The sequence below is a fragment of the Clupea harengus genome, chromosome 10, assembly GCF_900700415.2.
Source record: "Clupea harengus chromosome 10, Ch_v2.0.2, whole genome shotgun sequence".
Lineage (NCBI taxonomy): Eukaryota > Metazoa > Chordata > Actinopteri > Clupeiformes > Clupeidae > Clupea > Clupea harengus.
In genome coordinates, this window is record NC_045161.1 from 7,022,322 (window position 1) to 7,046,959 (window position 24,638).

The window sequence follows — 24,638 nt, forward strand, 5'->3', positions numbered from 1 at the left end:
AAATCAATTCTAATAGTATTTTACCACTTTATTCAACATTAGAGGGAAGTCTATGTGGGGAATTCTTTTTACATACACTGTAAAAGAAATAGAAGCATAAAAACGATGACTCAATTGTTATAATCCAGCTCTGAAGTTGAACTTGATAAGTTAGGACCTCTGGAATTGTAGTGTGCATGTTTACAATTACTGTATTTTGCTGGTAAACTGGTTGATAAGATGTACTCTATGTAATGGACAAAACTATGGAAAGTTGTTGGAGGTTTAAGGGCTAAGTAGGGCTCCATCATGCTCTTTGTGAGTAAATGATTGTTAGTGTTGTAGATAAGTGGCTCAGTGTCAATTAGCCGTTGAGGCTCCATTATCAGTGAGTGCCCTTCGATTGTTTCAAATACCTCCACCCTTCAACCCTTAAAACAGAGTATAGCCGTACCTGCCCTCCTATGAGGAAACAACACAACCTTAAACATGGCTCTAAAATGTGGACACTCTTATGACGAACTAATGGTACTTTCAAGCTGCTCTGTATTCAGAGGATAAGGGGTAGGATAGATGGGCGGCAGCTACAAAGGTACTGGTGATTTCTGCTTTTTTGTGCGGATTCTATCCCTTCCATTATGTTCTCATTTCTCAGGCATTCACATTCTCTTGGTTTCTCTCTCTCCCTCCTTCACTCACTCCCCTATCGTCTTCTTGTTCTCTCGCGCTCTCTCTCTCTCTCTCTCTCTCTCTCTCTCTCTCTCTCTCTCTCTGTGCTGTGGTGCCACAGTAAAGGGAGTGCACCTGGTGCTGCAGGGCACACCCTTGATATGTGCTGCTTTGGTGAGCAGGTGCAGGGAGAGGCTGGGGACTGCCTTGTCACACACACACACACACACACACATATGCCCATGCGCACACACAGACACACACTCACACACAACCGTAAATACTACTACCAGCTGTGCTGCTGTCGCTAAAAGCAATATTTGTTTTAAATTCAACGCAAGCAGTTATTGAACATATGATCGTTCTGGTAGTATTGTTGAGTAGTGTCCATTATTGATAGCTTGTTGACATGTTTGTTGATGATTCAGTTGATCACGCTTCAAGCTTTTTTGATAAAGAATTACAAAATAAAAGCGTTTCACAGTTCTATAGTCTGTAGCCTATAGCCTATTCTCAATCAGATGCATTTTGTCCTCTCATCTTTTCTCTTATGGGGATGATATAGGCCTAATCAGGTTCATGCTGTCCATGTTGGAGCTGTTCTCTGCTCAAATGGGCCAACCAAAGTGTTCAGAAAGTCTGGCTTTGGTCTGATGAAAAGTGGAACAATGCCTGTAGGGATGACAGTGAGTGTTGCTCCCATCCTTTATGTGGGCACAATTATTGGCCATCCCCGAGGCTAAAACCATTCAAGTTAACCCCCGTTTCAGACCTCGAAACCAGACTTATCAATAGACTTATCAACGGTGTCAAGGTAAAGTCTGGTCCTCGTTGTCGGGATTGAAGACTAATTTTATGTAAATGTTCAGACAAATAAAACTTTATTGCATGTCCTTGAAAGCAAATTCTCGTTTGATCGTATCTTAAATTATCTTCACTTTAAATGTGTAATTGTCGAAAGAACAGCATGCACCAAAATCTGCACCCAGGAATTGATTGCCATAACTAATAGGCCTACTGCCCTTTAAAAGACAATTTCTTCAGTAACATACTTCTCCTTTCATCTCCATTGTGCAAGTACAATGGTAAACTATTATTGATCCTCCAACCAAATAGGCCTAGGCGAAGTGTTTATGATTATTGGCCTACATGTAGAAACCCTCTTCCAAGCTATTGGCTAATAGCATAAATAAGACAGAACTTGTACTGTTATGTAAAACCTCAATTGAAACCTGTAAATTAACGTTTATCACATGTGAAGAACAAGCCTAATTGTTTTTGCCAAATAATTGAATAACCTGCAAACATTTCTGGATTGGTATGTAGGATTCTTTGCTGATGAGAAAAGTACATACCATATCGTACAGTACCATAACACAAAGAACCACTTGTTGATTGTCTCCAATTGCAATTAAAGCTGTATCTGCTGGCGTCACAAAGGCTCTCACCCCTAAGTCTAGAATGTGGTGTCAGTGCATATACCGGCTTGATGGAATTTGCAGTTGTGGTTGTGTGCGTGTGTGCATTTGCCCACGCACACACAAATGCATGCATGCATTCATGTTCATAGTAGACCATTCTCTAGTCTTAGAAAAAGTGGTTAATGTGTAGACCATGAAGTATTTGCAAATGTCTGAAGCAGTGTGCTGATTACTCCTTGTACATCAGAACTACAGAGTGTTGGCAAACAAGGTCATCTATTTGTGGCTTATTTGCTGTTAAAACATCATCACAGAACATTCTCTCTGTTCAGTACACAGCCTTCCAGCTCTCTGTCTCTGATCCTCAAGACAGTAGCTTAGATAATTGCAACATAGTCAAGCAAGCGACCACACTGTCTCGTATGCACTGACAGCTTGCAGAAATATACCACATGCTTTTTTTAAAGCCACGTAGCAGCTTTAGGGTAAAGTATCATTTTTGCCAAAGTTGTCTGGTTGTAACTTCTCTCAGACATGCACTAGGTTCACATTGTGGCCTACACGATGGTTATTGTTAGACATAGACCTAGCATGCTTTGTTTCCACTTTGTTTCAACTACTAAAATTTCAGCTGAAAATTCAATAGCCCTATTGTCGTTTAAATTCAAATTTATTAAAAAAAGAGTGTTCATATATCATTTAGAATAGAAAAGATTTACACATAATTGTTTATCCATTATTAAGCCTAGGCTAAAGCCGTTATGGATCGGCTGGGTTCCCTGCTGCAGGGTCAATACTTCCAGGGTGGTCACCTGCAGACCTGGGCCTTCATCTTGCTGTTAACAAGCCCCCTAACTAAGCCACCATTGGCCTTGCAAACTCACATCCCCTGTAATGCACCAGGTGATCGATCGTTTCTGTTGCTGAGTGTAGGTTTGGTGGGGGGTTTTTTTGTGGCTAAATAACTGCTCTGCTCTTCCATTTGCGTTTTCTCTCTTGTTTTGAAGCATTTGCAAGCTTTTGCATTAAGTTGTTTGAGTGCAAATGTTAGATTCGGTTTCTATATCTGTCTCCACTGCCGCAGTTCAGATTGTGCTGTTGATGTCTGGGAACGTGAAGTACCTTCACCCACCCTAACCCAAAAAAAAAAAAGCCTGACCCAACTCATGATAATGTTGAATATGACAGCCCTGTCTATCATGTGACACAGCTTAGCCTAGCATTGCAGTTGAGGGTCTAAATCTTTTTAATCAGCTGTGTGTGATGTTGAGTGGGGGAAGGGTGGGCTTGCAGGAAAGTTTTCAACCGTAGTTCAGAGGCCTCTATGTCTGTTACACTGTATAACCAGAAATCCGTTAGTGACACTTTCGTTTGAAATCACAGGGCAGTGAATGACTGTAAAAGTAAAAGTACAGCCAAGGTTTGACTTCAACTGACTGTGGCACCAGGAGCCAGCAAAGATCACTCAGTGATCATTCATTAAAGGGATATTATGCATGTCTCTAATGTTTGTTGAGGTATGTTTTTGAAGGTAACCAGTATTTAAAACATCAAAATTGACCCCCCCCCCCGCCCCAGCCATGATATTCAATGTGTAGTTTTGTGATTTGGTTCTGCAACATAAAATATTTATATGTAATTTTGCAAGCCAGCTAGCTTAATCAGTGCCAGCTGTGCAGCTGTTGCTGTTTGTAAAGTAAGCCTGTTTGGCGTTTGGCTAGTTTTAGACTAAAACCCCCTGCTAGATTCATTCAGGCCAAACCACAATCCACTTCTTTGGGACAGAGCTCAGCTCTCTGTGGTCTGAGTGTGCAGGTTGGCGTTGCTGATGTACCTCTGTTCTGTCTCTGCCTGGCAGACTGTGCTGTGAACGTCCATAAGAGCTGCAAGAGTCTGCTGGCAGAGTGCAACAGCAGTAAACACAAGGTAAGTGTTTCCCGTCACTGGATGGAACAGTACATTCATATTGGCCCATAGAAGTGTCTAGAGATGCTCCTTTGCCATACAGTTTCCTTCATAGTGTGCATATCATCTTATTAGTTAAGGCACAGGAGATGTTTCAGGTGTGGTGGGGGAGTTGTAGTAGCAGTGGGGCTGGTTCTTCTCTGTGGGTGTCATGTATTTGTTTTGCGTTTGTTTCTTTCCAAAAAAATTCTCTAGGACTAGAATGAATCCTTTCTATCTATAGAAGTTTACAGAAAATGTCTTGTTGTCTCTCAACAGTCCAGGGACTCTGTGAAGACCAGTGGATCTGCACAAAGTAAGTGTCTCACACATCCAAGCAAGCTCTAATGGCCAATCCCTCACAACAAACATCATGCGATAATGGGCACTGACATACTTCTGTGACTGCTGTTGTTGTTGTTTTTCTGTGACTGCTGCTGTTGTTGTTGTTTTTCTGTCCTCCTTGCCATTTGATTGGTTGATGGAGCTCAAGGTCAATGCGCTCCTTGCAGGAGAGGATTACAGGGGTCCCTTGGGGGCAAATTAAAGCTGCCCCACTCACCTGGCGGATTAGCTTCACATCCCACAGATTAATTCATTTAAGATATACTTTTTTATCATACAAGGCATGTCTATATATCTGATAATGAAACTAGATTTGTGAATATGTTTACCCGAGTCTAAGTATGTATTTTATCTAGTTTCTCTCTGGCCACATTTAGGTGAGACTGTTAAGGAAGTGGTCAAAACAGAGAGGCTGTAGCTCACCTTTGTCTTTCCTCAGCAGTCCTCATTAGTGGCCTTCCCTGAGGTCCCAGGTGACTCATTGATATAGTGTGTTTCTGTGGTCAGATTCTGGCGTTTCCTGTCACATGCCTCATGCGGATGCCAGGTAGCCAGGTTCCCACAGCTCAGCAAGCGTCTACAAGAGGCAGCAGAGGTGCTAATTGCTAACATGAAGTAGTCTACCACACTCCTCTCTATAGTCCCCATCTAGAACATGTCACCCATCTGAAACTACAAAAAAAAAAATTTTACATTTTTTTTTCCAACTCAAGCTAGATTGAGGCTGTTTTGTTTGTATCATAGATAAATAGTTTTTTTCAATGGCGATTGTATGTTCATAAAGAAATAGTGCCTTTTACAAGTACTTTTATAAATGTACTGTTTGTCTTTATTCACACTGTAGTGATAACTGACTGTTTTCCTATACATACAGTTTCTTTAGGTGAATCAAAAACAAGTGCTCTTTCAGAAAAGCCTGAGAGATTTGAACCTTGAGCTGACAAGGTGTGTAAGGATTATGGACAGCGTATCCTCTTCATGTGTCTAGCGAAAGCCTCTCCTCTCTTAGAGCTCTCTGGCAAGTACACTCCTGTAGATTGAGCTGCAACGCTTTCTTCCCCCCAGGTGATGGAACTTGTTTTTTTCCCTTATTATGGCGCTCGTGCCTGATCACCTCCTTGAGTCAATTGAGCTGCACAAGTGGCCTCTGGAGAGGCTGGGCCCGCGAGCCCCCAAATTGCCCAATAAAAGTGCCCTCCTCCCGCTGTCTCTGCCCCTTTTCTCTCTCCTCTTACCTAATTAGACTTTCTCACTCTGGCTGACCAACCACAGCCGCCCTGCGGGAGAGGTCTAGGAGGAGGGCAGAGTGTGAAGTGTAGAGAGATCGAGAGAACATGCGCGATTTCTAGAAGCTACCATCGAAGGAGGTATAAAGGCTGGACCTCATCCCTCTTGAGGAGCCAGTTCTGGGCTTGATTTTGCGTCGTTCACTCACTCCAGGTAGTGTCTCGTCTGTACATGGAGCTAGACGTTAGCAGTGGGGCAAGACGTGCAGCGCAGCGGCGTTCTGCCAGCGTGTCCAGGGGCGTCTTGCGGCGCCTGGACATGCGGATGCTCCTGCATGGGAACCTGCTCCGCAGCAGCCTCCTGGGTTCATTCCCGTCCTCCCGGCAGCAGCGCTACCAGCAGTCGCCCCCCCTCTCATCCTGCTCCCACTCTCACTCGCCCTCCTCTCCCTCCACAGTAGCCATCAGGGACCAGTACTCCGCACCCACGCACCAGCCGACGCAGCAGCACCACACGCACCCCTGGGTCGCCGATGGCTCCTGCCGGCCTCCACGCGCCCCAGGCATGACCATCACGCCGCGAGGACAGAGCGCCACCGCCAGCAACTCCTCCCTCAGCCACTGCAGCAGCTCAGGGTCAGTGGGGCCCCTTTAATCCCCCCACCCCCCCCTGGAGCCCTGACTTACTTATTGTGTCTTTAGAATCTGGATACAGAAGGCAGTTTTTGAAACATGGTAGTTCTGTTGAATGCGTTATTTCTTTTAAAATGTGGTTTTTGAGTAAGACAGGCATCAGGGCTGGATGGTATTTTATTTTGTGTGTGTTTTGGCTGAAAGCTTTGCCTCTCTCAGATCTCTTCCAGGCGAGATGGATGAAACGGATGCAGGCAGGATTAAGCGATTCGCCGAGGACACGGTCTCCTTGGCCCCCTCCACCACAGAGTCCATCATAGTAGACGGTGAGGGAACAGACTGAACCTTGTGGAACATGAGCTCGTGCTCTGCAGCTAAGCTCGCTCTATTGCCAATGGTTGATGGTGTGGCCAGTCACTCTTAGCGTGCATCCTTTAGTCATTCTTCCTCTTCCTCTCTCCATTTCGCCCTATTCATTCCCCCATCTTTTATTTCTTCTGGTTCTCCATCTTTCTTCCTTTCTTTTCTCTCTTTCTCTTCCATTCTCTCTCTCTCTCTCTCTCTCTCTCTCTCTCTCTCTCTCTCTAGATGCCTACTATGCTGCGGTGCGAGGGGACCTGGAAGCTGACGCGCAGGACTTCGAGCTGGAGTCCTGGAGCCTGGCCGTGGATCAGCAGTATCTCAAGACACATTCCAAGGAGGCCATCAAACGGCAGGATGTCATGTATGGTAAGTTCTGTCTGTCTTGCTCTCATCTCATCTTCTTTGGGTTATGTCTGATGCTGGTTGGAAATACAACATGGTCTTTATTCATATTTTAAATAGCTATCATTTAGCTTTGAAAGCAATGTTCTGTGCATGTGAAAATACCAGCTGGTACCCATGGTGATGAGTGTGTGACGTGTGTTTGAATGGTTTGTGTGGGTTTGTGCATGTATTTGTGTGTGTGTTTTGATTTGCAAATGTGTAATGTAATGTGTAAATGTTTTGGGTGTGTCTGCAGGTGTGTGAGTGTGAACGAGTGTATGTGTTCAGTTGTCGTTGTGATTGCATATGTTGCACATTTGTTGTTTGTTTGTTTGTTTGTTTGACTTTGACTTGTCTCCCGGTGGATAAACATGCATAAATAAATAACTATCTCTCTCTGTCCGTGCAGAGCTGATCCAGACCGAGGTGCACCACGTGCGGACGCTGAAGACCATGCTGCGCGTTTACATGCACGAGCTGCATGACTCGCTGCATTCCCAGGACCGCCGTCTCTTCCCTCGACTGGAAGAGCTGCAGGATCTGCACGTGAACTTCCTGTCCCGCCTCAAGGAGCGCTGCAGCCAATCATTGCAGCCAGGCAGTGACAGAAACTACACCATACCAAGGCTGGGAGACATCCTCGTGTCTCAGGTATGTGTGCACACACACTCAGCCAGACACACAGTGTAATTTAACCATAGTAGCATTTTTGCTTTGTTCTAATCATTACCCTGTTGATCATGTCATCTATTTGTTTGTCCCGCCACAGTTTTCCGGTGAGACTGGGGAGAAGATGAAGGAGTACTACGGAGATTTCTGCAGTCATCACAGTGAGGCCGTCAGTTTCTACAAAGAGCAGCTGCAGAGCAACAAGAAGTTCCAGAACCAGATACGGGTGAGGACCTTCGAGCACAAAGGGGCCTGCCTAATGTGCTGTGATATAGACGTACTTGGAGCCAGACTGCAGTTGGCACAGCTACAGTAGAAGTCACCTTTCCCACTGGTATTCCAGTGGGTCTAAAGTAACACACGTTTGATTATTTGTTAGCCTTCTTACTGTAGGAAGCGTGCTTTCGATTACATAACTGGGAAGATTTCTGCAGGAACAAAATGGTCCCGTCCAATGAACCAGATGTTCGTGGTTCTGAAAGCCAGCACAATCACTGTCTATGCTAGTATAGGGTTTGTGTGGAGGGTTTCATGGGTAATCAGGGCCCGGTCAGTATTTGGGTTTAACGTAATGTGCGTTCTCTTTTTTTTTTTTCAGAAAATTGCCAACTTGTCCATTGTTCGTCGGCTAGGGGTCCCAGAGTGCATCCTTCTGGTCACGCAGCGCATCACTAAGTACCCAGTGCTGGTGGAGCGTATTCTGCATAACACTGAAGGTAATGGAGTCATAATCCAAGCCCACTTATCCGCACACAGGCAGTGACACCACTGATCATTTACATTTAATGCTCACTAGTACAGGCCCCTCAGATGCCAGCCTAAAGGTTGGTTGGTTGGTGAGGTCATGCCCATCATGGTCACTCTCTGAGTTGTGTGTGTGTGTGTCTCTGTGTGTGTCCACAGCGGGCACAGAGGATCAGGAGGAGCTGACTCGGGCTCTGGGTTTGATAAAGGAGGTGATCACACAGGTGGACACGAACGTCAACGACTACGAGAAGGCATCGCGGCTGCGGGACATTGCCGCCAAGCTGGAGCCCAAGTCCCACGGCAAGATCAAAGATGGGCGCGTGTTCCGCCGCGAGGACCTGTGCCAGGGCCGCCGCAAGCTGCTGCATGAGGGCACCGTCAACTGGAAGGCTGCCTCTGGGAGGCTTAAAGGTACATTTACATGCCCCACACACACACTTACACTCGTGCTCTCCTTCATGCTCTCCCTCACTTTCTCATAAACAAACCCCAAACCCTCTTACACAAACACACTCACACTTACTCACTCACAGACACACTCCCGCCTTCTCTCACACAAACCCCTAGAGCTGGGCACACTAAACCGAAGCACAGACACACACACAGACACACAGACACACACAGACACACAGACACACACACACACACAGACACACACACACACAGACACACACACACACACACACACACACACACACACACACACACACACACACACACACACACACACACACACACACACACACACACACACACAGACACACACATAATGTATTAATCACTCTAAAACCTTGTGCTCTTTAATTCCCTTCAGACATTTTGGCAGTCCTGTTGACAGACGCCCTGTTGCTGATACAGGAGAAGGACCAGCGACTTGTCTTCTCCACTGTGGTGAGTGTTGGCTGCCTGTGCTGTGTGTGTAAACATCAGGGTTCAACACCATCCTTTAGACCTCTCTAGATCCCTTAGCCCTCTTGGAACAGACACACAGTTGTTACGTTGTTATCCTGTGGCTACAATTGTGACTGATAAAGTTCATCCCAAAGAAAAGGTATTAATAATCTGTCCTTACACAATTGACTGATAAAGTTCATCCCAAAGAAAAGGTATTAATAATCTGTCCTTACACAATTGACTGATAAAGTTCATCCCAAAGAAAAAGGTATTAATACTCTGTCCTTACACAGTAGACTGATAAAGTTCATCCCAAAGAAAATGTATTAATAATCTGTCCTTACACAATAGACTGATAAAGTTCATCCCAAAGAAAAGGTATTAATAATCTGTCCTTACACAGTAGACTGATAAAGTTCCTCCTAAAGAAAAGGTATTAATACTCTGTCCTTACACAGTAGACTGATAAAGTTCATCCCAAAGTAAAGGTATTAATACTCTGTCTGCTTCAGGAGCTACACTCCAACAATGGAACTGAATACGATTTCACCACATCTGAATCTGCATGTGTGTGTGTTTTTTACGGCTGCAGTGTTCATGGGTGTGTTGTTGTTTTGTTTGGGTCAGGACAACAAGCCGTCGGTGATCTCGCTGCAGAAGCTGATCGTGCGGGAGGTGGCGCACGAGGAGAAGGCCATGTTCCTCATCTGCGCCTCCTCCAAAGAGCCCGAGATGTACGAGATCCACACCAACTCCAAAGAGGAGCGCAACACCTGGATGACTCACATCAGACAAGCGGTAGAGAGGTACACTGGCACGCTGTTTGGTACATTTGTTAGTCTGTGTCTGTGTCTGTGTGTCTGTCTCTAAGTATGTTTTTTCAGATGTTTTCATGTCCGAACCTGTACAATGCGTTGAGTAAGAGTAAAAGTTCCACCTTTTCAGCATCTTTTTGTCCCTCCTCAGTTGCCCTACCACAGAGGAGCGTCTGTTCAGTGAGGAAGAGGAGGCCCGAGCTGCCCGATTCAAAGAGTTCCAAGGTCAGTTCTCACCTCACACCATGCAACATCCCTGTTTAGTGCCGCCTCGGCTCTTCCTGGCCACTTGGGGGCGCTGTGGTATTAGCTACAGATGGACATAACTGAAGTAAGTTAATAGTCATTGCATAAACTTCAATTATGCATGGCAGGAACATAATTTGGCAAATATCTTCTTTTCAAAGCATGTCACCTGCTCCTGTGTTTCCACACAGTGCCTCTCTTGTTTGTTGCAATTTCCCCAATTCCTCTTACTATTTCTTAAGCATATAATGAGGACGTAGGCAAAACTAATGCCTCAGTTAAATCACACCAGCTGCTAAAGTTACTCTTCACTTCCTCTCTGTTGTGTGTTTTTCTTTTCTTCTGTTCTGACCATTTCTCTCTTCCCTCTTTCCCACACAGACCGGCTGAGTGCTAAAGACTCTCAGATCAGCCAGATCCTGACGGAGAAGCTGGAGCTGTTTGCGGACATGGCCGCGTCGGTGGGTGGCGCAGAGGACGTGGTCTCGCGCTCCCGCCTGCTGCTGCGCGGCGATACCTCCGACCTCCAGCAGGGGGAGCAGTTGCTCAAGGGAGCCATCACTGAAGGCAAGGCTCAGACATGACACACTGGAGGCAGAATTGTTTTTATTTGAAGTGTAATTGTTAGCAAATTATGAATACTCATCTGGTGTTTTGGACGGGGTTCTGACTTGCTGAGTGTCTTGCGTTCTAGTGGAGAACCTGCAGAACCTAGTGCTGTCCAGCGTGAGAGATCCTGCTCCACGGCCGGAAGAGAGCCAGGGCTCTGGCGTTCTACCCAGAAGGGCAGGCACATTTGGGGGCTATGACAGCAGCCGCTCCATCCTCCAGAAGAGTACGTGTGAACAGTAACCCTGGGACTGTCACTGGCTGGGCCATCTCTCACCTGTCAGCAAATCATGTGCTTGTTGCAGAACGTGACCTTTTGACTGCTGCTTGACCTTTAACACATGACATGGGATAGGAGTTTAAGGATGAGCGTTGTATACACACAAGCATGAGTATATGTACACACACACACACACACACACACACACACACACATAGTGCTGAGACAGGTTTGTGTTTGTGTGATGCAGATGGTGGTGTGAAGAAAGGTGCTGGAGGCCTGAAGTCCAGAGAGAGGAGTCAAAGGGCCAGCTCTGACCCCCTGCTCAAAGAGCTCTGTGGCAGCCAGGGCCTGGAAGAGTTGGTGAGTGTCTCTCTCTCTCTCGCACACACACACACACACACACATACATACATACAGATACACACACACACACACACACACACACACACACACACATTTAGATACATAGGGTCGTAACACGCACACATACACACACACACACAGTGACAGACATGCGCTCACACAGGAGGACTTTGAGGCGCTCATTTTCTTATGGATGCTCACACACATTTTATAATAAACACATGTAATCTATACATACCACACACACACACACACACACTCATGTAATCTATACATACCACCCACACACTATGCACATGCTTGGGCTTGCTCACATTTGCAAAAGGACATATACATTATTTCCTGCACTTTTATATATATATGTGAATAGACACACACACACTCTCTCATTCACACACACACACAAACAAACACACACACAGGCAAGGACAGAGACTTCCCAACTCTGCCAAAGTTCATTCCGGTCGGTGCACATGTCGGCTGTCCTGTGGAAGTGCTCTGTGATTTCCACAACAAATGACTCCAGACAGTGTTTGGTAAACAGCCCCAGGAACAATCAGATGACTCATTCCGAAGCTTTCCATGCCGTCATTCCCTGTCTGACGGGGGGAAAAAACCCATTTCAATGTTTGGGCTCCACAATCCTCCCATGTGTCCATGAGCTGATATTTACAGCTCTTAAAAAAGTGAGCTGGCTGTCAAAGGCCCCTGGAAAGGAGGTTGGTTCATTGTAAAATGGATTTTTCCTTTCTTCCCCCCTTCTCAGCCCCCCCCACCACAGGTTGATGGGTCTTCTCCCGCCAGCTGGAACCCATCGTGGGCAAGCTCTTTTCCAGAGGCTGAGGTAGGCTTTTAAAGAAAAGGGCATTTTGTTTCCCCCTCCATATTGTTTTGTAGTTGAATAATGCATAACATTGTTATATAAGTAAAGTTCCAGTAGCTGTGCACTTTCAAGGTGTTGCATAACCCAAACTCAAACCTCACTGCCCACCTGCACCCCCACACCCCCCACCCCACTCTCTCGCTCAAACTGAAGCCTCTTCATCTTTATTGCAGCAGTTCCTGAACAAAGTGCTCCAGCTGTCCCAGAGGCTATACAGTCTGCAGGTAAAACGTGTGTGTGTGTGTGTGTGTGTGTGTGTGTGTGTGTGTGTGTGTGTGTGTGTGTGTGTGTGTGTGTGTGTGTGTGTGTGTGTGTGTGTGTGTGTGTGTGTGTGTGTGTGTGTGTGTGTGTGTGTGTGTGTGTGTGTGTGTGTGTGTGTGTGTGTGTGTGTGTGTGTGTGTGTGTGTTTTTCCCCAAATCTACTTTTTTGTTGTGCATTAATGGGATAATGTTGTGCATTATGCCCTGTAGTTCTCTTAACCACTCACCCTCTGGTTAATGCCTTTCATTCTGCTCCCCAAGCCTTGAAACCACAAGCCCTAGCATATGAGCTCAGTCAAATCCACACTCTAAGAACATCCCCCGAGGTGGCACACCTTCAACTGTACTGCATGTTTGGATGTGTGTGTATGTGTGAGAGTTGGCATGTGTGCGCTTGTATGTATACTGTGCATAGGCACCTATGCTTCATCCTGCATTTTATTCACCCTCTCCCTCCCCCCGCAACACACACCCCCCCCCCCCCCCCCTTCATCGATCCCAGTCGATTGTGGCACAGCAGGACAGCCACCTGGAGCTGCAGCGGGCGTCTCTGAGCGAGCGCGAGCGTCCCGGCGGCGGGCGCCATCGCCTGGGCAACGTGCTCCTGGAGCAGGAGAAGCAGCGCAACCTGGAGAAGCAGCGCGAGGAGCTGGCCAACTTCCACAAGCTGCAGCTGCAGCACCGGCAGGAGCAGGCGCGCTGGGAGCGCGAGCGAGACCGCCACCGGCGGCAGGCCGAGGCGGCCGAGGGGCGCCTGCAGCGGCGCGAGGACGAGTGCCGGCGGGTGGAGGTGAGCCTGGGCGCGGAGCGCGAGGAGCTGGAGCACCAGCGGCAGAAGTACCAGGAGGACCTGACGCGCCTCCGCGAGTCCACACGCACCGTGGAGAGGGAGAAGGAGCGGCTGGAGCAGCAGAAGAAGCTCACCCTCAAGAAGCACAACACGCTGCCCACCGCGCTCATCTCGGGCATGTTCGCTGGACAGGAGACGGGGCAGGTAGATACACACACACACACACACACACACACACACACACATATATTAGAAAGCCATACATGCACACAGAAATAGCATGCTGACTTGAGACTGAGACTTGATAGTTCTGTAAATAGGCACAGACTTGCTTGAAGGTCTGTTGTCTGGGGAACACCCACCCCCCTACAGAAGCCTTTGCTCTGATCTCCTGCTGAAGGTAGTCAGACTCAAAAATACTTGCAAAACCCAGAGATGTCAAGGTGACGTTGTGTCTTCTGACATCCAGTAAGTCAGTGTCAGTACTGGAGAGAGGTCTGTGTGGTCTCACTGTGACCTTCCAGCTTACCAGCACCAAGGCCCATCCACTCTCCTGCCTGCACCCAGCCTGTGGAACATCAGCTGTCTGGAGCTGGCAGCCAGGAACAACATGGCTCTGTGTGGGGAAAGCTGGTTGATCCTCCTCCTAGCCCGGGATGTTTACTGATGGCATGCAGGATAGGAAAGACAATGCCATGAGAAAGAGTAAAGAAAGAAAATCACAAGAACACACAACCGAAGGGAGAAAAAAAAATGACCATTTGCCAAAGTTCTAACCAGTCACCTACACTGAGATAGTGTCTCCCCCCTCCTTCCCTCCCCCGCTTCCGTGTACTCCCAGTGATGTCACAATGCCTGGTATTGTGTGGCCGTGCCAGCCGGTGGCGATGGCGTAACTTTAGCCTCCTCTTTAACGGCACATCGCCGTAACTTTAGCCTCCTCTTTAACGGCACATTACACGGGGCGGGCATCCTGAGATGAGTGTGTCCACAGGTGTCCTGTGCCCGCCAGAACAGCCACATTGCCCTCAAAATCACCGCTGGAGTGGAAACTTGCTCACCCCACCCCTAGACGACACCAGCAGGATGACCCACAAACACATACACACACACACACACACAGGCATGCACACACATACACCACCACTGGCCCAGCCAGATTCATTTCATGGGCGGCCAGGCAGACGGCCTTGATCGACAGAGACACACTCAGTCAGGAATCTGTCTGTGACGTGACGGACACAAGTCCACCATTCATGACGCACGGCCCCGTCCCCCCCACCCCCGCCACCTTGCCAGCGTCTTGCACTGATCGAGTTAAGGCTGCTGGGGGATATCGACTCGCATTCGCCTGGCTCCTCTTCGGTTAAGCAGCAGCTCATCAACCTCACGCACGCACACAGACAGACACACACTCTGTCCCTCTCTCTCTCCCACACACACACACACACACACACACACACACACACACACAAAGGTCTCGCTGATGCAGCCTGTCTGAAAACATGCAGCTGACATGAGTTATCTGCTCTCCAGGCATCTAATTTCTGCGACAAGGTCAGGCTGTCACGCCGGATGCTCTCTGGCCTCAGGGCTCAGGACACCCCCCCCCCCCCCCGCCCCTGCCCCGTGCCCACTGGCTAACCCAGAGCACAGACATTTCACCCTCTGCTGCCTGCCGGGTGACACCCTGGAGAGGGACAGACAGATATGGCAGTCTTCACAGAGCTGTGAAGGACTTGTTTAAACAGCTAGACAAGGCTCTCCAGTCTTCAGGATGAAGGGACAGAGTCTGAGGATCCTCTGTGGATCCCTTCTGTGCATTTTGTGCTTCATGTTGGCAGTTGCTCATCACAGTATATTTTCAGATGGCTATTTTTATACCACAATCCCCAAAAGCCCATAACCTGCATTTGTCTCTTTGTTCATTTAGACAGACATTTAAAGCTGTCTACTCGTTTTAAGTAACCTCCTCCTCCACTTCGTTACGTATATTTTCTTTTTCGTGGGCTTCATTCCAAGCCCTTTCATCAAGTCCAATCATTCCAGATTGACAGCAGCGATGTTGAGACGCCGTGGGCGCTCACCCGTTCGTTCCGCAGCCATAGTATATTCCTCTCCAGGCGTCTCAGGTGATGTGTCTGGACATGCCCCCCAGGGCAGAGCAGAGGCAGCTGCCTGTGCTATCTCCACACTATCTTGGCACTGTTATCAGCGTGCACTCAGCTTGCCCTCGGGGCTCCCAGAATGAGTGTTGGGAAAAGACAGCGAGGCCATTGCATCTGATTGTTACATGTGTTTCTCAAAGACAGGAACGTGTGCCTGGGCTATGAAGTAATAGGTATGGTGTATATTTCACCAAATGTGCATTATACCTGACATTGAGCATTGAGACTTCTACACGGCTTCAATCGTGACTGATGATGGTTTGACGAAGAGAAGCTGAAATATAATGAATATAAAGTTGTCAATCGTAACTGAATAGCCTCTCCTGCTTCAAATGGAAAGTGGGTGTTCAGCAGCACGGCACTGTCCTCTTGAGAGATGGCCAGTTCCCGGCGAGAGCCGAGTCTGCGGTGTGGCCGTTAGCTGACTCTTTGAAACCGAATAATGTGCTTATCAAGGGCAAGCTTGGCATCTTTCTGATGAGCTGTAATATTAAGCTGTCGTTTTGGCTGTTACATCTCCCAAAAATGTTAATAAAGTTAAATGAGGATTCTGTCTTCAATGCATAGCTAGGAGATAAGAGATTATGTGTGTGTGTGTTAATATAACCCAATTTGGTCAGGGAACATTAGTGTCGTGTTCTGTTCATTGACACTTGAGTTGACCTTGCCCATGGTATGGACGTGAAGAGGATGTGCCCTTGGGCGTCGTCCTCCACCCCAGCATTCCTGAGCCGTGGCTGTGTGCCCTGGGCCAGTCAAGTCCTCTCTCTCTCTCTGTTTCTTAGTCACTTCCTCACTCCAGGATGAACACAGTATTCTGGAGAAGGGCCAGGTGCTGTACTCCTCCTGTGGACTTGAGTGTCCTCAGGGCTCTCTCTCTCTCTCTCTCTCTCTCTCTCTCTCTCTCTCTCTCTCTCTCTCTCTCTCTCTGTTATTTCCCTCGCTCTTTTATTTTCTCTCTGTCTCACAGGGTCTTCTCATGTGCAGGATTCAGGCTTGACTTACGAACAAAGGAATTATGGGGAATTAGTCTGGTCCACATCCTCTCATTTGCACAGCGAACTCCTGGTCAAACACTGTTCTTGTGATGCATGACATGCATGAGTCAACATGGATGGGGCGAATGTTGACATTAATTGACGGCGTTGAGTGGAAGCTCTGTAGACACAGAGCTTGCTCACACCTCCCTCGCTGACTCAGGTTTCAGAGAGCCGCATGTTGCGGTTGCTTGGGCCCTTTTGAGTAATCCAGGAGCACATCCCACACTTGAGTCTCCTTTTTGTTCTGTTTCTTTCACTCGTATCAAATGAAGCTTGCGTCTCAAACACCAGCTTATATGCTTATCAAGTCCTCATGGAACCCAACGTAAACACCAGTGCAGTGGAACAAACCACTGACATGGATCATAAACAAGGCCAACAACAACAACAACAACAACAGCAGAGGATTATTATTATTATTATTTATGTGAGGGGCCTGTCTACTGAGGCTGCTGAGACCCTCTCGAGTTCTAAGAGTGATTTAGTCATCAGAGCCCGAGTGTCTCCGCTCCCCCACCACACCTGATACCTCCATGCTCTGCTCTTGCTGAATAAAGATGAGGTGCGCCCATCACCCTTGTGACCCAGTGGTGAGGGGGAGAGCAGGGGGCGGGGGAGAGCAGGGGGGGGGGGGGGGATTGAGTCTCAGATTCAGGTCCTCTCCCCCCCTGCTTTGCACAGTCAGCAGAAATGCCAGGACCAGTGTTCGCTGATAAGTACCTTAAGGCGTCGCAGGATGGGAGGTGAGGGGGGTGAAGCCGCACCCTATAATTATCCAGCTGCACCCTCTCATTTAAAGAGCGGCTGGAGCTCGGCCAAGACTAATTGTTTATGTGATGTCAGTCAAGGCTTTTGTGTGCCGGTGCAAGCGAGCCCAGGTCTGATTCTTGCAAAGCCTTGAATAAGCCCCCTGTATTTATGGATGGCACCTTTTCTGCAGAACAGATACAATGGAGTGTCTGTGTGCCGTGGACGCCCGAGCTGGGAAAAAGCCGATGCCACTCCCCGGGGTTCCACAAAGGCCCTTCTGTGCACTGCTGGAACCGGTTCTGTGCTTCTTGTTCCCAGGTTCTAGCTTCACTCCGGTTAGAACAAACACAGTCTCTGGGCTCATTAGCTCAGCTCCAGGGTGTAACAGGGCTGTCTTAAAACACCCAAAGCACCGGATGAAGGGTGACTTCCTCCTCTGACCCCTTGTGCGCACCCTTGGCCTGGGAGGTGGAGCTGGATGCACTCCCCCACAGCTGGAATCATCTGGTCCTGTGGGAGAGACCCTTCCCTCCCCTCCCGTTCCCCTATACCCCCATCCTCCTCCTCCTCCTCCAGCTGGGAGCTGTGCTTTGGTCTCATGAGTCACACTTCAGCAGCCAGAGACGGCTTCTCCCACGCAGCGCCCTTCTGAGGCTGAGCAGAGAGGACATGATGTTTGGATTAAAACATGGGCTCGTCGGACTTGTTTCAGACCTACTGAAAACACACAGACGAGAACATTTTAAGCTTAACATCAATTTTGACCAGCTTACTAGACTAGATTGTGTCTGAGTAAGACCTTTGACAGTTAAAAAAAGTTTAATCTTTGACCTTTTTTTAGGAAAATGAAAGTCAAAACTCCAGGACAACCATGATTGAATTCAGTGTGGAAATGAAGGCCACCTCTAGGCCTCTCTTCGCTGTGTTTAGTCAAAACATATATTACAGGGAGTACAAGCACTGTGATCCGCCTCCCTCCCTCTCTTATACCAAGGTCAATCCGTTTCTGTCTCGTGCAACTGCTCTCAGATCAGCAGCAGAACTCTGGGTACACTTTGTGCCGCCCGCTGGTGTTTCTCATTAAACCCCTTGGCCAGTAAATACCCGTTTGGCACACGAGCAGATTGTGCATCAACAGCGACGCGTCAACTGCTTGTCAGAAACGAGCAGCAGTCGGTAACTCCTTAAACCATCACTCCCCCAGTCGCTGTGAAACCTATGAAATATGAAACCTGTCCAGCAGCCCTCAGTCGAGCCAGATGTGCTTGCTGTTCACCATTAACTGTTTGTTTACCGTCTGTTATTTCACTGTTGCCTTCAGCTTGGTCCAGTTCATTGTCATCTCTGTACTTGTATGATCGTAGATTTACTTCCTGTAGTCCAGCTGATGAATGAACCATAAATATACCCAACACAACTGCATATATAAACACAGAATACAGAGCAAACCAACTGAAATGGCACCTCCCTTTCGCTTTCCCTTCATCCCTCTCTCTTCTCCAGCACATCCCGCTGTCATCCAGCTTTAACGGGGAGCTCCTGCTGGCCCAGGGGCCGACGGTGGACCCCACGCTCCCACCCAAGACCCTGTTGCGCTCCAGCATGTCCATCTCGCCGGCCGACTTCCCCGAGCGGCCCGAGGTGAAGCAGCAGCAGCAGCAGGCGGCGGCGGGGGGCAAGAGCTCCGAGGTGCCCATCCACCTGATCAGCACCACCAACCAGCTGCACAAGCTGGGCGGCGTCCAGCAGCAGATCCCCACCAAGCTGGCCGCCTTCAGCAAGGGCAAGGAGAAGACCAGCAGGCTCAAGGGCTCGCACCGCACTGAGAGCTTAGGTGAGAGAACACACACACGTGCACACACACACACACACACACACTCACATCCATGGATTGACATGCATACACGCATAGGTGCATATATAGACACACACTGCAATGAGGCTTAACTGAAAACACAGATTGGCTGGTTTAGACTCTCTTACTGAGGCTTGATTGGCTCATTAGACTCAAGTCTCTCTACTCTCATTGGATCTCCTCTCTTACTGAGGCTTGATTGGCTCATTAGACTCAAGTCTCTCTACTCTCATTGGATCTCCTCTCTTACTGAGGCTTGATTGGCTCATTAGACTCAAGTCTCTCTACTCTCATTGGATCTCCTCTCTTACTGAGGCTTGATTGTTGTGCCACACTTTGGATGAAAGTGTCTTCCACCTGAGGAAATGATAATGGAAACATCACAAACACACACACACACAACAGTATTGATGCCTGCTCTGTTTACGTCCTCAGCCTCCTTAGACATGAAGCAGATGCTCCCCCTGAAGCTCTCCGCCCGGGAGGACAGCTCCCTGAGAATCAAGCGCTCCACCAGCCCCAGCCCCAGCCAGCAGATCCACATCCAGCCACCAGGTACTGTACACAGCAGGGCTCTTCTCAGTGATGCCAACAGGCACAACAGAATAAACACCCACAGTGACACTCTGACCATGTAAAGCATGTCGGATTCTGATGTATTGTTATTTGTGTGTGTGTGTGTGTGTGTGTGTGTGTGTGTGTGTGTGTGTGTGTGTGTGTGTGTGTGTGTGTGTGTGTGTGTGTGTGTGTGTGTGTGTGTGTGTGTGTGTGTGTGTGTGTGTGTGTGTGTGTGTGTTGCCTTCATACAGAACCAGTGAACCCTCCAGAAGTGTACTATGAGTCCCCGCCCCCACTGACCCTCCACCCCAGCACCACACACAGACCCCCCAGTCACGGCCCACTGCACAGCGTGCCCCCACCCCCTTACAAAATCACGGAGGACGTCACCAAGGAGGACGTCATCTTCTTCTGAGGAACTGCAAGCCTCGCGCCCATCGCAGTGCATCCTGGGACACCGCAAAGGACCAAAGGGAGGCCAGGGCAGGCGCTGTGTAAAGCGCGCGCACACACATACACATACACATACACAAACACACACACACACATACACACACACACACATGCAGCATTTCATTTCCAACCATCTGTTTTGTTTTTTAAACTTAGACTTTTGTTCCTCCTCCAACTACTCCAACTAACTAAACAGATTTTTAAGTCAAACTCTTGACATTGCGCGAAGAGGATGCAGAAAAAAAGAGAACATTTTTAGATGTAGATGATGTTTAAAAAGAGGGGATGTTCCGCAGAATCCAAAGACTTATAAAAAAAATGATGAAGGAATGGCGAAGGATGGCAAGACTGGGGTGAGGAGGATGATGATGATGATGATGATGAAGGACTGTGTGACTGTGAGAAGGTTTTACAGGAGTGTGAGTGGAAAGAGAGTGTTTTAGAGGAAGGGTGAGAGAGGACCAAACCTCCGCTGTGGGTGACTTCACCTCATTCCAGTGAGGTTGGCGTTTTGCACGCCGCAAAATATTAATTTAATGGCACAACGTGGTGTAATTATGATCTTGTTTCTTTCTGTCTTTTTTTTTTAATAATTTTTTTTGCAAAAGCTCAAATCTTAAAAGCAGTGCTGTTGCTCTGCTGTTTCAAAAAAAGAAGGAAAACGAAGAACACTGGAGTTAAGGACGGAGTATTTGAAGGTTTTATTTCGCTGAACACTGGACCTTTCTTTGCACACACAACATGCTGTTTTATCCATTTCGATCACATGCGTGGAAATGATCCAGCAGTGTGTACTCACCCCCATGGAAGCATGTTGGATTTTATTTTCTCTACAAGGAGTCGATTTCTCAGTTAATTGTACCTGTCCATCAGTTTTGTGAATGGCTAATGTTATCATGTTGAAGTGGTGGTCACACTTTTTCAAACAAACGCTTGAGGCATATTAAAGATGATTGACATGACAGTGTAATGAACGTCACATTGCAATGCTGTAATCTCCACAGGGTTTGATTCTTAATTCTGTGGACATGCTGTGAAGATCCTCTCAAACAGTTTAGGAGGAGCTGTTTTTACAAGCCACTGTAGGCATTCAAAGAACCTAGAGGTCAGAGACCCTGACCATAATAGATGACAAAATTCATAGCTTGGATATGTGATTGGAGTTGGATAAATAAACTTTGACGATGAGCACATAACTTCCGGTCCACCTTCAAACTATTGTTTTATCAAATGCTGTGTTTCGTAAAAGCACAAGGGCACCAACAGTGAGTCTCAAGACTGAAGGTTTTTGTGGGTCAAAACCTGTTGCACTGTATATATACGATGGTTAATAGGCGTTGTCATTTCAAAAGAGACCCAAGCTCAAGCTATGTGCATGGCGGCCATAACAGTTAGCCGCGGGGTGACTAGCAGGATGGACAGGTTTCACTGAGCAAATATCCTCTGCAGATGGTGTATGAAGCTATTATGAAGAAGAAAAAGAAATTCACTTTCTATCCCTGTGATGTGTATATACTGTGTAAGCTCTTATGCATAAAGTGCATCCTTATAGTGTGTGGTCACATGGTGAAGCTACCTTTTATGAAAGGGATGGGGAATGTGTGTGTGAGCTATTTTTGGTTAGAGGTTTTAGGTCTGTTTTGAAGTCAAAACAGGTAAAATACCGATGTATACTATGATTTTCTGTTGTTTTGTTGTTTGATAACTTGGAGCATTCATGTCGCTTAATAACATTTCACTGAGCTGGAGTGTGCACTCTTATCTTGTGAGCTCTGGATGTGCTTTGACTTGTCTTGTCTTGCCATGCATTTTTAACATTGACTGATCAAAATGACTCCACACATTTCAGTTGATTGACCAAAGAGACCACACAAGACCTGATGGAGTCTTTTTTCATACCACAGGAGTATATTATTACAGCCCATTGCAACAGGACTATCTTAAAGCTCCGGTCATGTAAAACCACTGTGCCCAACCCTGATAATCCTCCGTTAGATCGGAGTTTTGACACTCGCCAGAACAACACAGCGCACACCATTCTGTTCCGTCTCAGATGCTGGAGCGGTGGGTAGTGGAGTAAGGTGTGTGGGGTTAGAGGAACAGCCAACACCCCAAGGACCGGAGCTCTCCTGGACTTTGGGGCAGGATTAGGCCCTCCTGCTCTGTTAGGGAGAATGTGCTTTTCAAATGGTAGTCGAAATGGACCCTTTTAAGTAGCTGAGCATTTTAGATATGTCTGGAAGCACCCCCATCCCCCTCCAACTCCCAACCCACCAAACTCAAATCCTCTGCATTCTGGGTAAAGACGTCTTAATTCTGTCTGTGATTGTACCGCCACTGGCCACTTGAATCTCTGATGTCTTATGAAAAAGAAAAAAATATGATTTGGTAGCAGCCTCCTGTCTGTCACTGTGTCTGTCTGGTTCAGTGGAGCTTGCTTGTCGGAAAGGTTATCTGTAGAAATTGTTGGTTTTACCTCAAGGTATGTTTTTTTTGAGGACTTTGTGTAATGTGTAAATATCATTTTGTTTTTGCATACCGCCAATTTACACTAGTCACTTTTTTGGATAGTAGCAAACTTGAAGGGGAAACCAATATTAATAATGAAGTATTTTGTTCTTGATTTGACTGAAGTTAGTAGCACACCGGGCAATGATTTGTTTTCTGTTATTTTGCATCACTCCAAAACAGATCTGTTGACACACAACTGCTGCCTTAGGAAGAAAATAATTTTAGTAATAAAATGACTTCAAGAAACTTGATCTGTGTATGTGTTTTTGTTCTGGTGCCAAATTCAGTACCGGAAGATACGAAGAAAGAAGTGATCGAGCTCTAGCCACATTAAACACAGGGCTATAAACTCTCATACACAAGAATGGCTGCCAAGTGGAAGGTTCCAGAAGCTTTCCGGTTCTCATTTTGCAAAACTGCTCAGAACTTGACCCTGCAGCTAGTGAAAAAAAATTGCAGACGATCACATTTTAATCGCCTTTACCGTAGAGGCAATATAACATAAGTGTAATATTATGTCTCGGAGCCTGTCTCTGTCACTGGGGATCTGGCTCCAGTGCTGCTGTTCCTGGCTCCACGCTTCGGGGCCCTGAGACACAAAGCCCAGCTGGCCTGGGACCTGTTGGCCATCTCCGGGGACGGCCTAATTACAGGCCTGCGGCTGGAAGGGCTATTTTCAGGTGGCGTGGCTTCACTGCGCCAACCCCTGCAGGACGGACCCAGAGCCCGGCTCCTTGTGAATTTATTTTATTTTGTTTTGTTTTGTTTTTGGCTCTTGGAGCAGGGTGATGCCACCGCTGTGTGTCTTGTGTGATTTTGTGGCTGCTTTTGTCTCTTGCCGGGCTATATTTGGGGCCTTCCCCTTAGTGGAGTTGCCTTTCCTCAACCCCCCCCCTCTTTGGGCGGCTTATGCGGAGCGGGGAAGTGCTGGATGTCAAGACTATTCTTTTTCCAAATGTAGTAATTTTGTGTTGAGGCTTCAAAGGGGAGAAAAACAAATGGAGAAACAACCCAAACGCTCATCTGTGGAGAAAATGGATTTCACAGTCATACGCCATGTGTCCAGTAGGCCTATACGCTACACGCATTCTGTTTGCAAGGCCCCCTCTTCATCAAATTAGAGTAACTGAAAGTAATGAAATAGCATGTCCTCAATGTGTGCTTTGATGGCTTGCGGGTTGTACAATTTCATTGCTCTCCAGCCATCGTAAAGAATGATTTTTCTGCAAGAGAAGACCTTTCTTCTGTGGCGGCGCAGAATGTGATGAAGTGATAACATGCCATAAAACATGCCACAGAGTTCTTTGGTGGCAATAATGTGTGTGTGGGGGTGTGTATGGGGGGCTTGAGAGGCCTCTCCCCAGTCCGTCCACACACACTGGATTATGTAAGCGCCCAGACAGGCGGTCTCTTCTAAGGCCACTCTTGTAGTCTGTTAGGCTTTGAGGGTCTCTGTACAGTGCTGCTAAAGTCTGTCCATATTGTTCCTAAGGTATCCCTGGCAACAGGTTTATGGGAGATGGTTGTCTTTATGGCTTCTTGTGTGACTAGTCTCTATTCTGAGCGCTCACTGAAAGCTTTCCAAGGGCATGAATGGCCGCTCTGTTCCTCCTGTCCTCGGGACGTCATTTAGATGTAGATAAAAGATACGAAATCGCTGCAAGTGCCACAATTGCTATTCTCACAGAGAGACTGATAGAATGCCTGCAGTCCTACTTACAATTTTTTTTTTTTTGTCGTACACAGATTGGTGTTGAGCGACCAAGAGCCAAACCCCAGCTTTTGATACCGGGCCATGTCAGAATCAGGTTGCAGGGCCTCACTTTAGAAAGGGCCTCT

The 24,638-nt window shown here is 47.4% G+C and overlaps 1 protein-coding gene across 3 annotated transcripts in view; it reads left to right on the forward strand.

Moving 5' to 3' along the window:
- arhgef18b (rho/rac guanine nucleotide exchange factor (GEF) 18b) overlaps positions 1-23,048 on the forward strand; it is a 34,144-nt gene extending 11,096 nt beyond the window's left edge. For 2 of the 3 annotated variants that reach the window (XM_031575154.2, XM_031575156.2), the window contains 21 exons: positions 3,928-3,995; positions 4,293-4,329; positions 6,043-6,220; positions 6,437-6,543; positions 6,806-6,946; positions 7,374-7,615; positions 7,734-7,859; positions 8,232-8,349; positions 8,537-8,791; positions 9,195-9,271; positions 9,902-10,080; positions 10,241-10,314; positions 10,717-10,902; positions 11,030-11,170; positions 11,415-11,527; positions 12,297-12,374; positions 12,587-12,637; positions 13,177-13,668; positions 18,926-19,256; positions 19,713-19,832; positions 20,087-23,048. In XM_031575154.2, coding sequence (XP_031431014.1) covers positions 3,928-3,995; positions 4,293-4,329; positions 6,043-6,220; positions 6,437-6,543; positions 6,806-6,946; positions 7,374-7,615; positions 7,734-7,859; positions 8,232-8,349; positions 8,537-8,791; positions 9,195-9,271; positions 9,902-10,080; positions 10,241-10,314; positions 10,717-10,902; positions 11,030-11,170; positions 11,415-11,527; positions 12,297-12,374; positions 12,587-12,637; positions 13,177-13,668; positions 18,926-19,256; positions 19,713-19,832; positions 20,087-20,250 — 3,278 coding nt within the window. In that variant the 3' untranslated portion in view covers positions 20,251-23,048. The remainder of the gene's footprint in view (positions 1-3,927; positions 3,996-4,292; positions 4,330-6,042; positions 6,221-6,436; positions 6,544-6,805; positions 6,947-7,373; positions 7,616-7,733; positions 7,860-8,231; positions 8,350-8,536; positions 8,792-9,194; positions 9,272-9,901; positions 10,081-10,240; positions 10,315-10,716; positions 10,903-11,029; positions 11,171-11,414; positions 11,528-12,296; positions 12,375-12,586; positions 12,638-13,176; positions 13,669-18,925; positions 19,257-19,712; positions 19,833-20,086) is intronic. The other variant, XM_031575155.2, reaches the window with a different exon arrangement.
- The last annotated feature ends 1,590 nt before the right edge of the window (positions 23,049-24,638 follow it).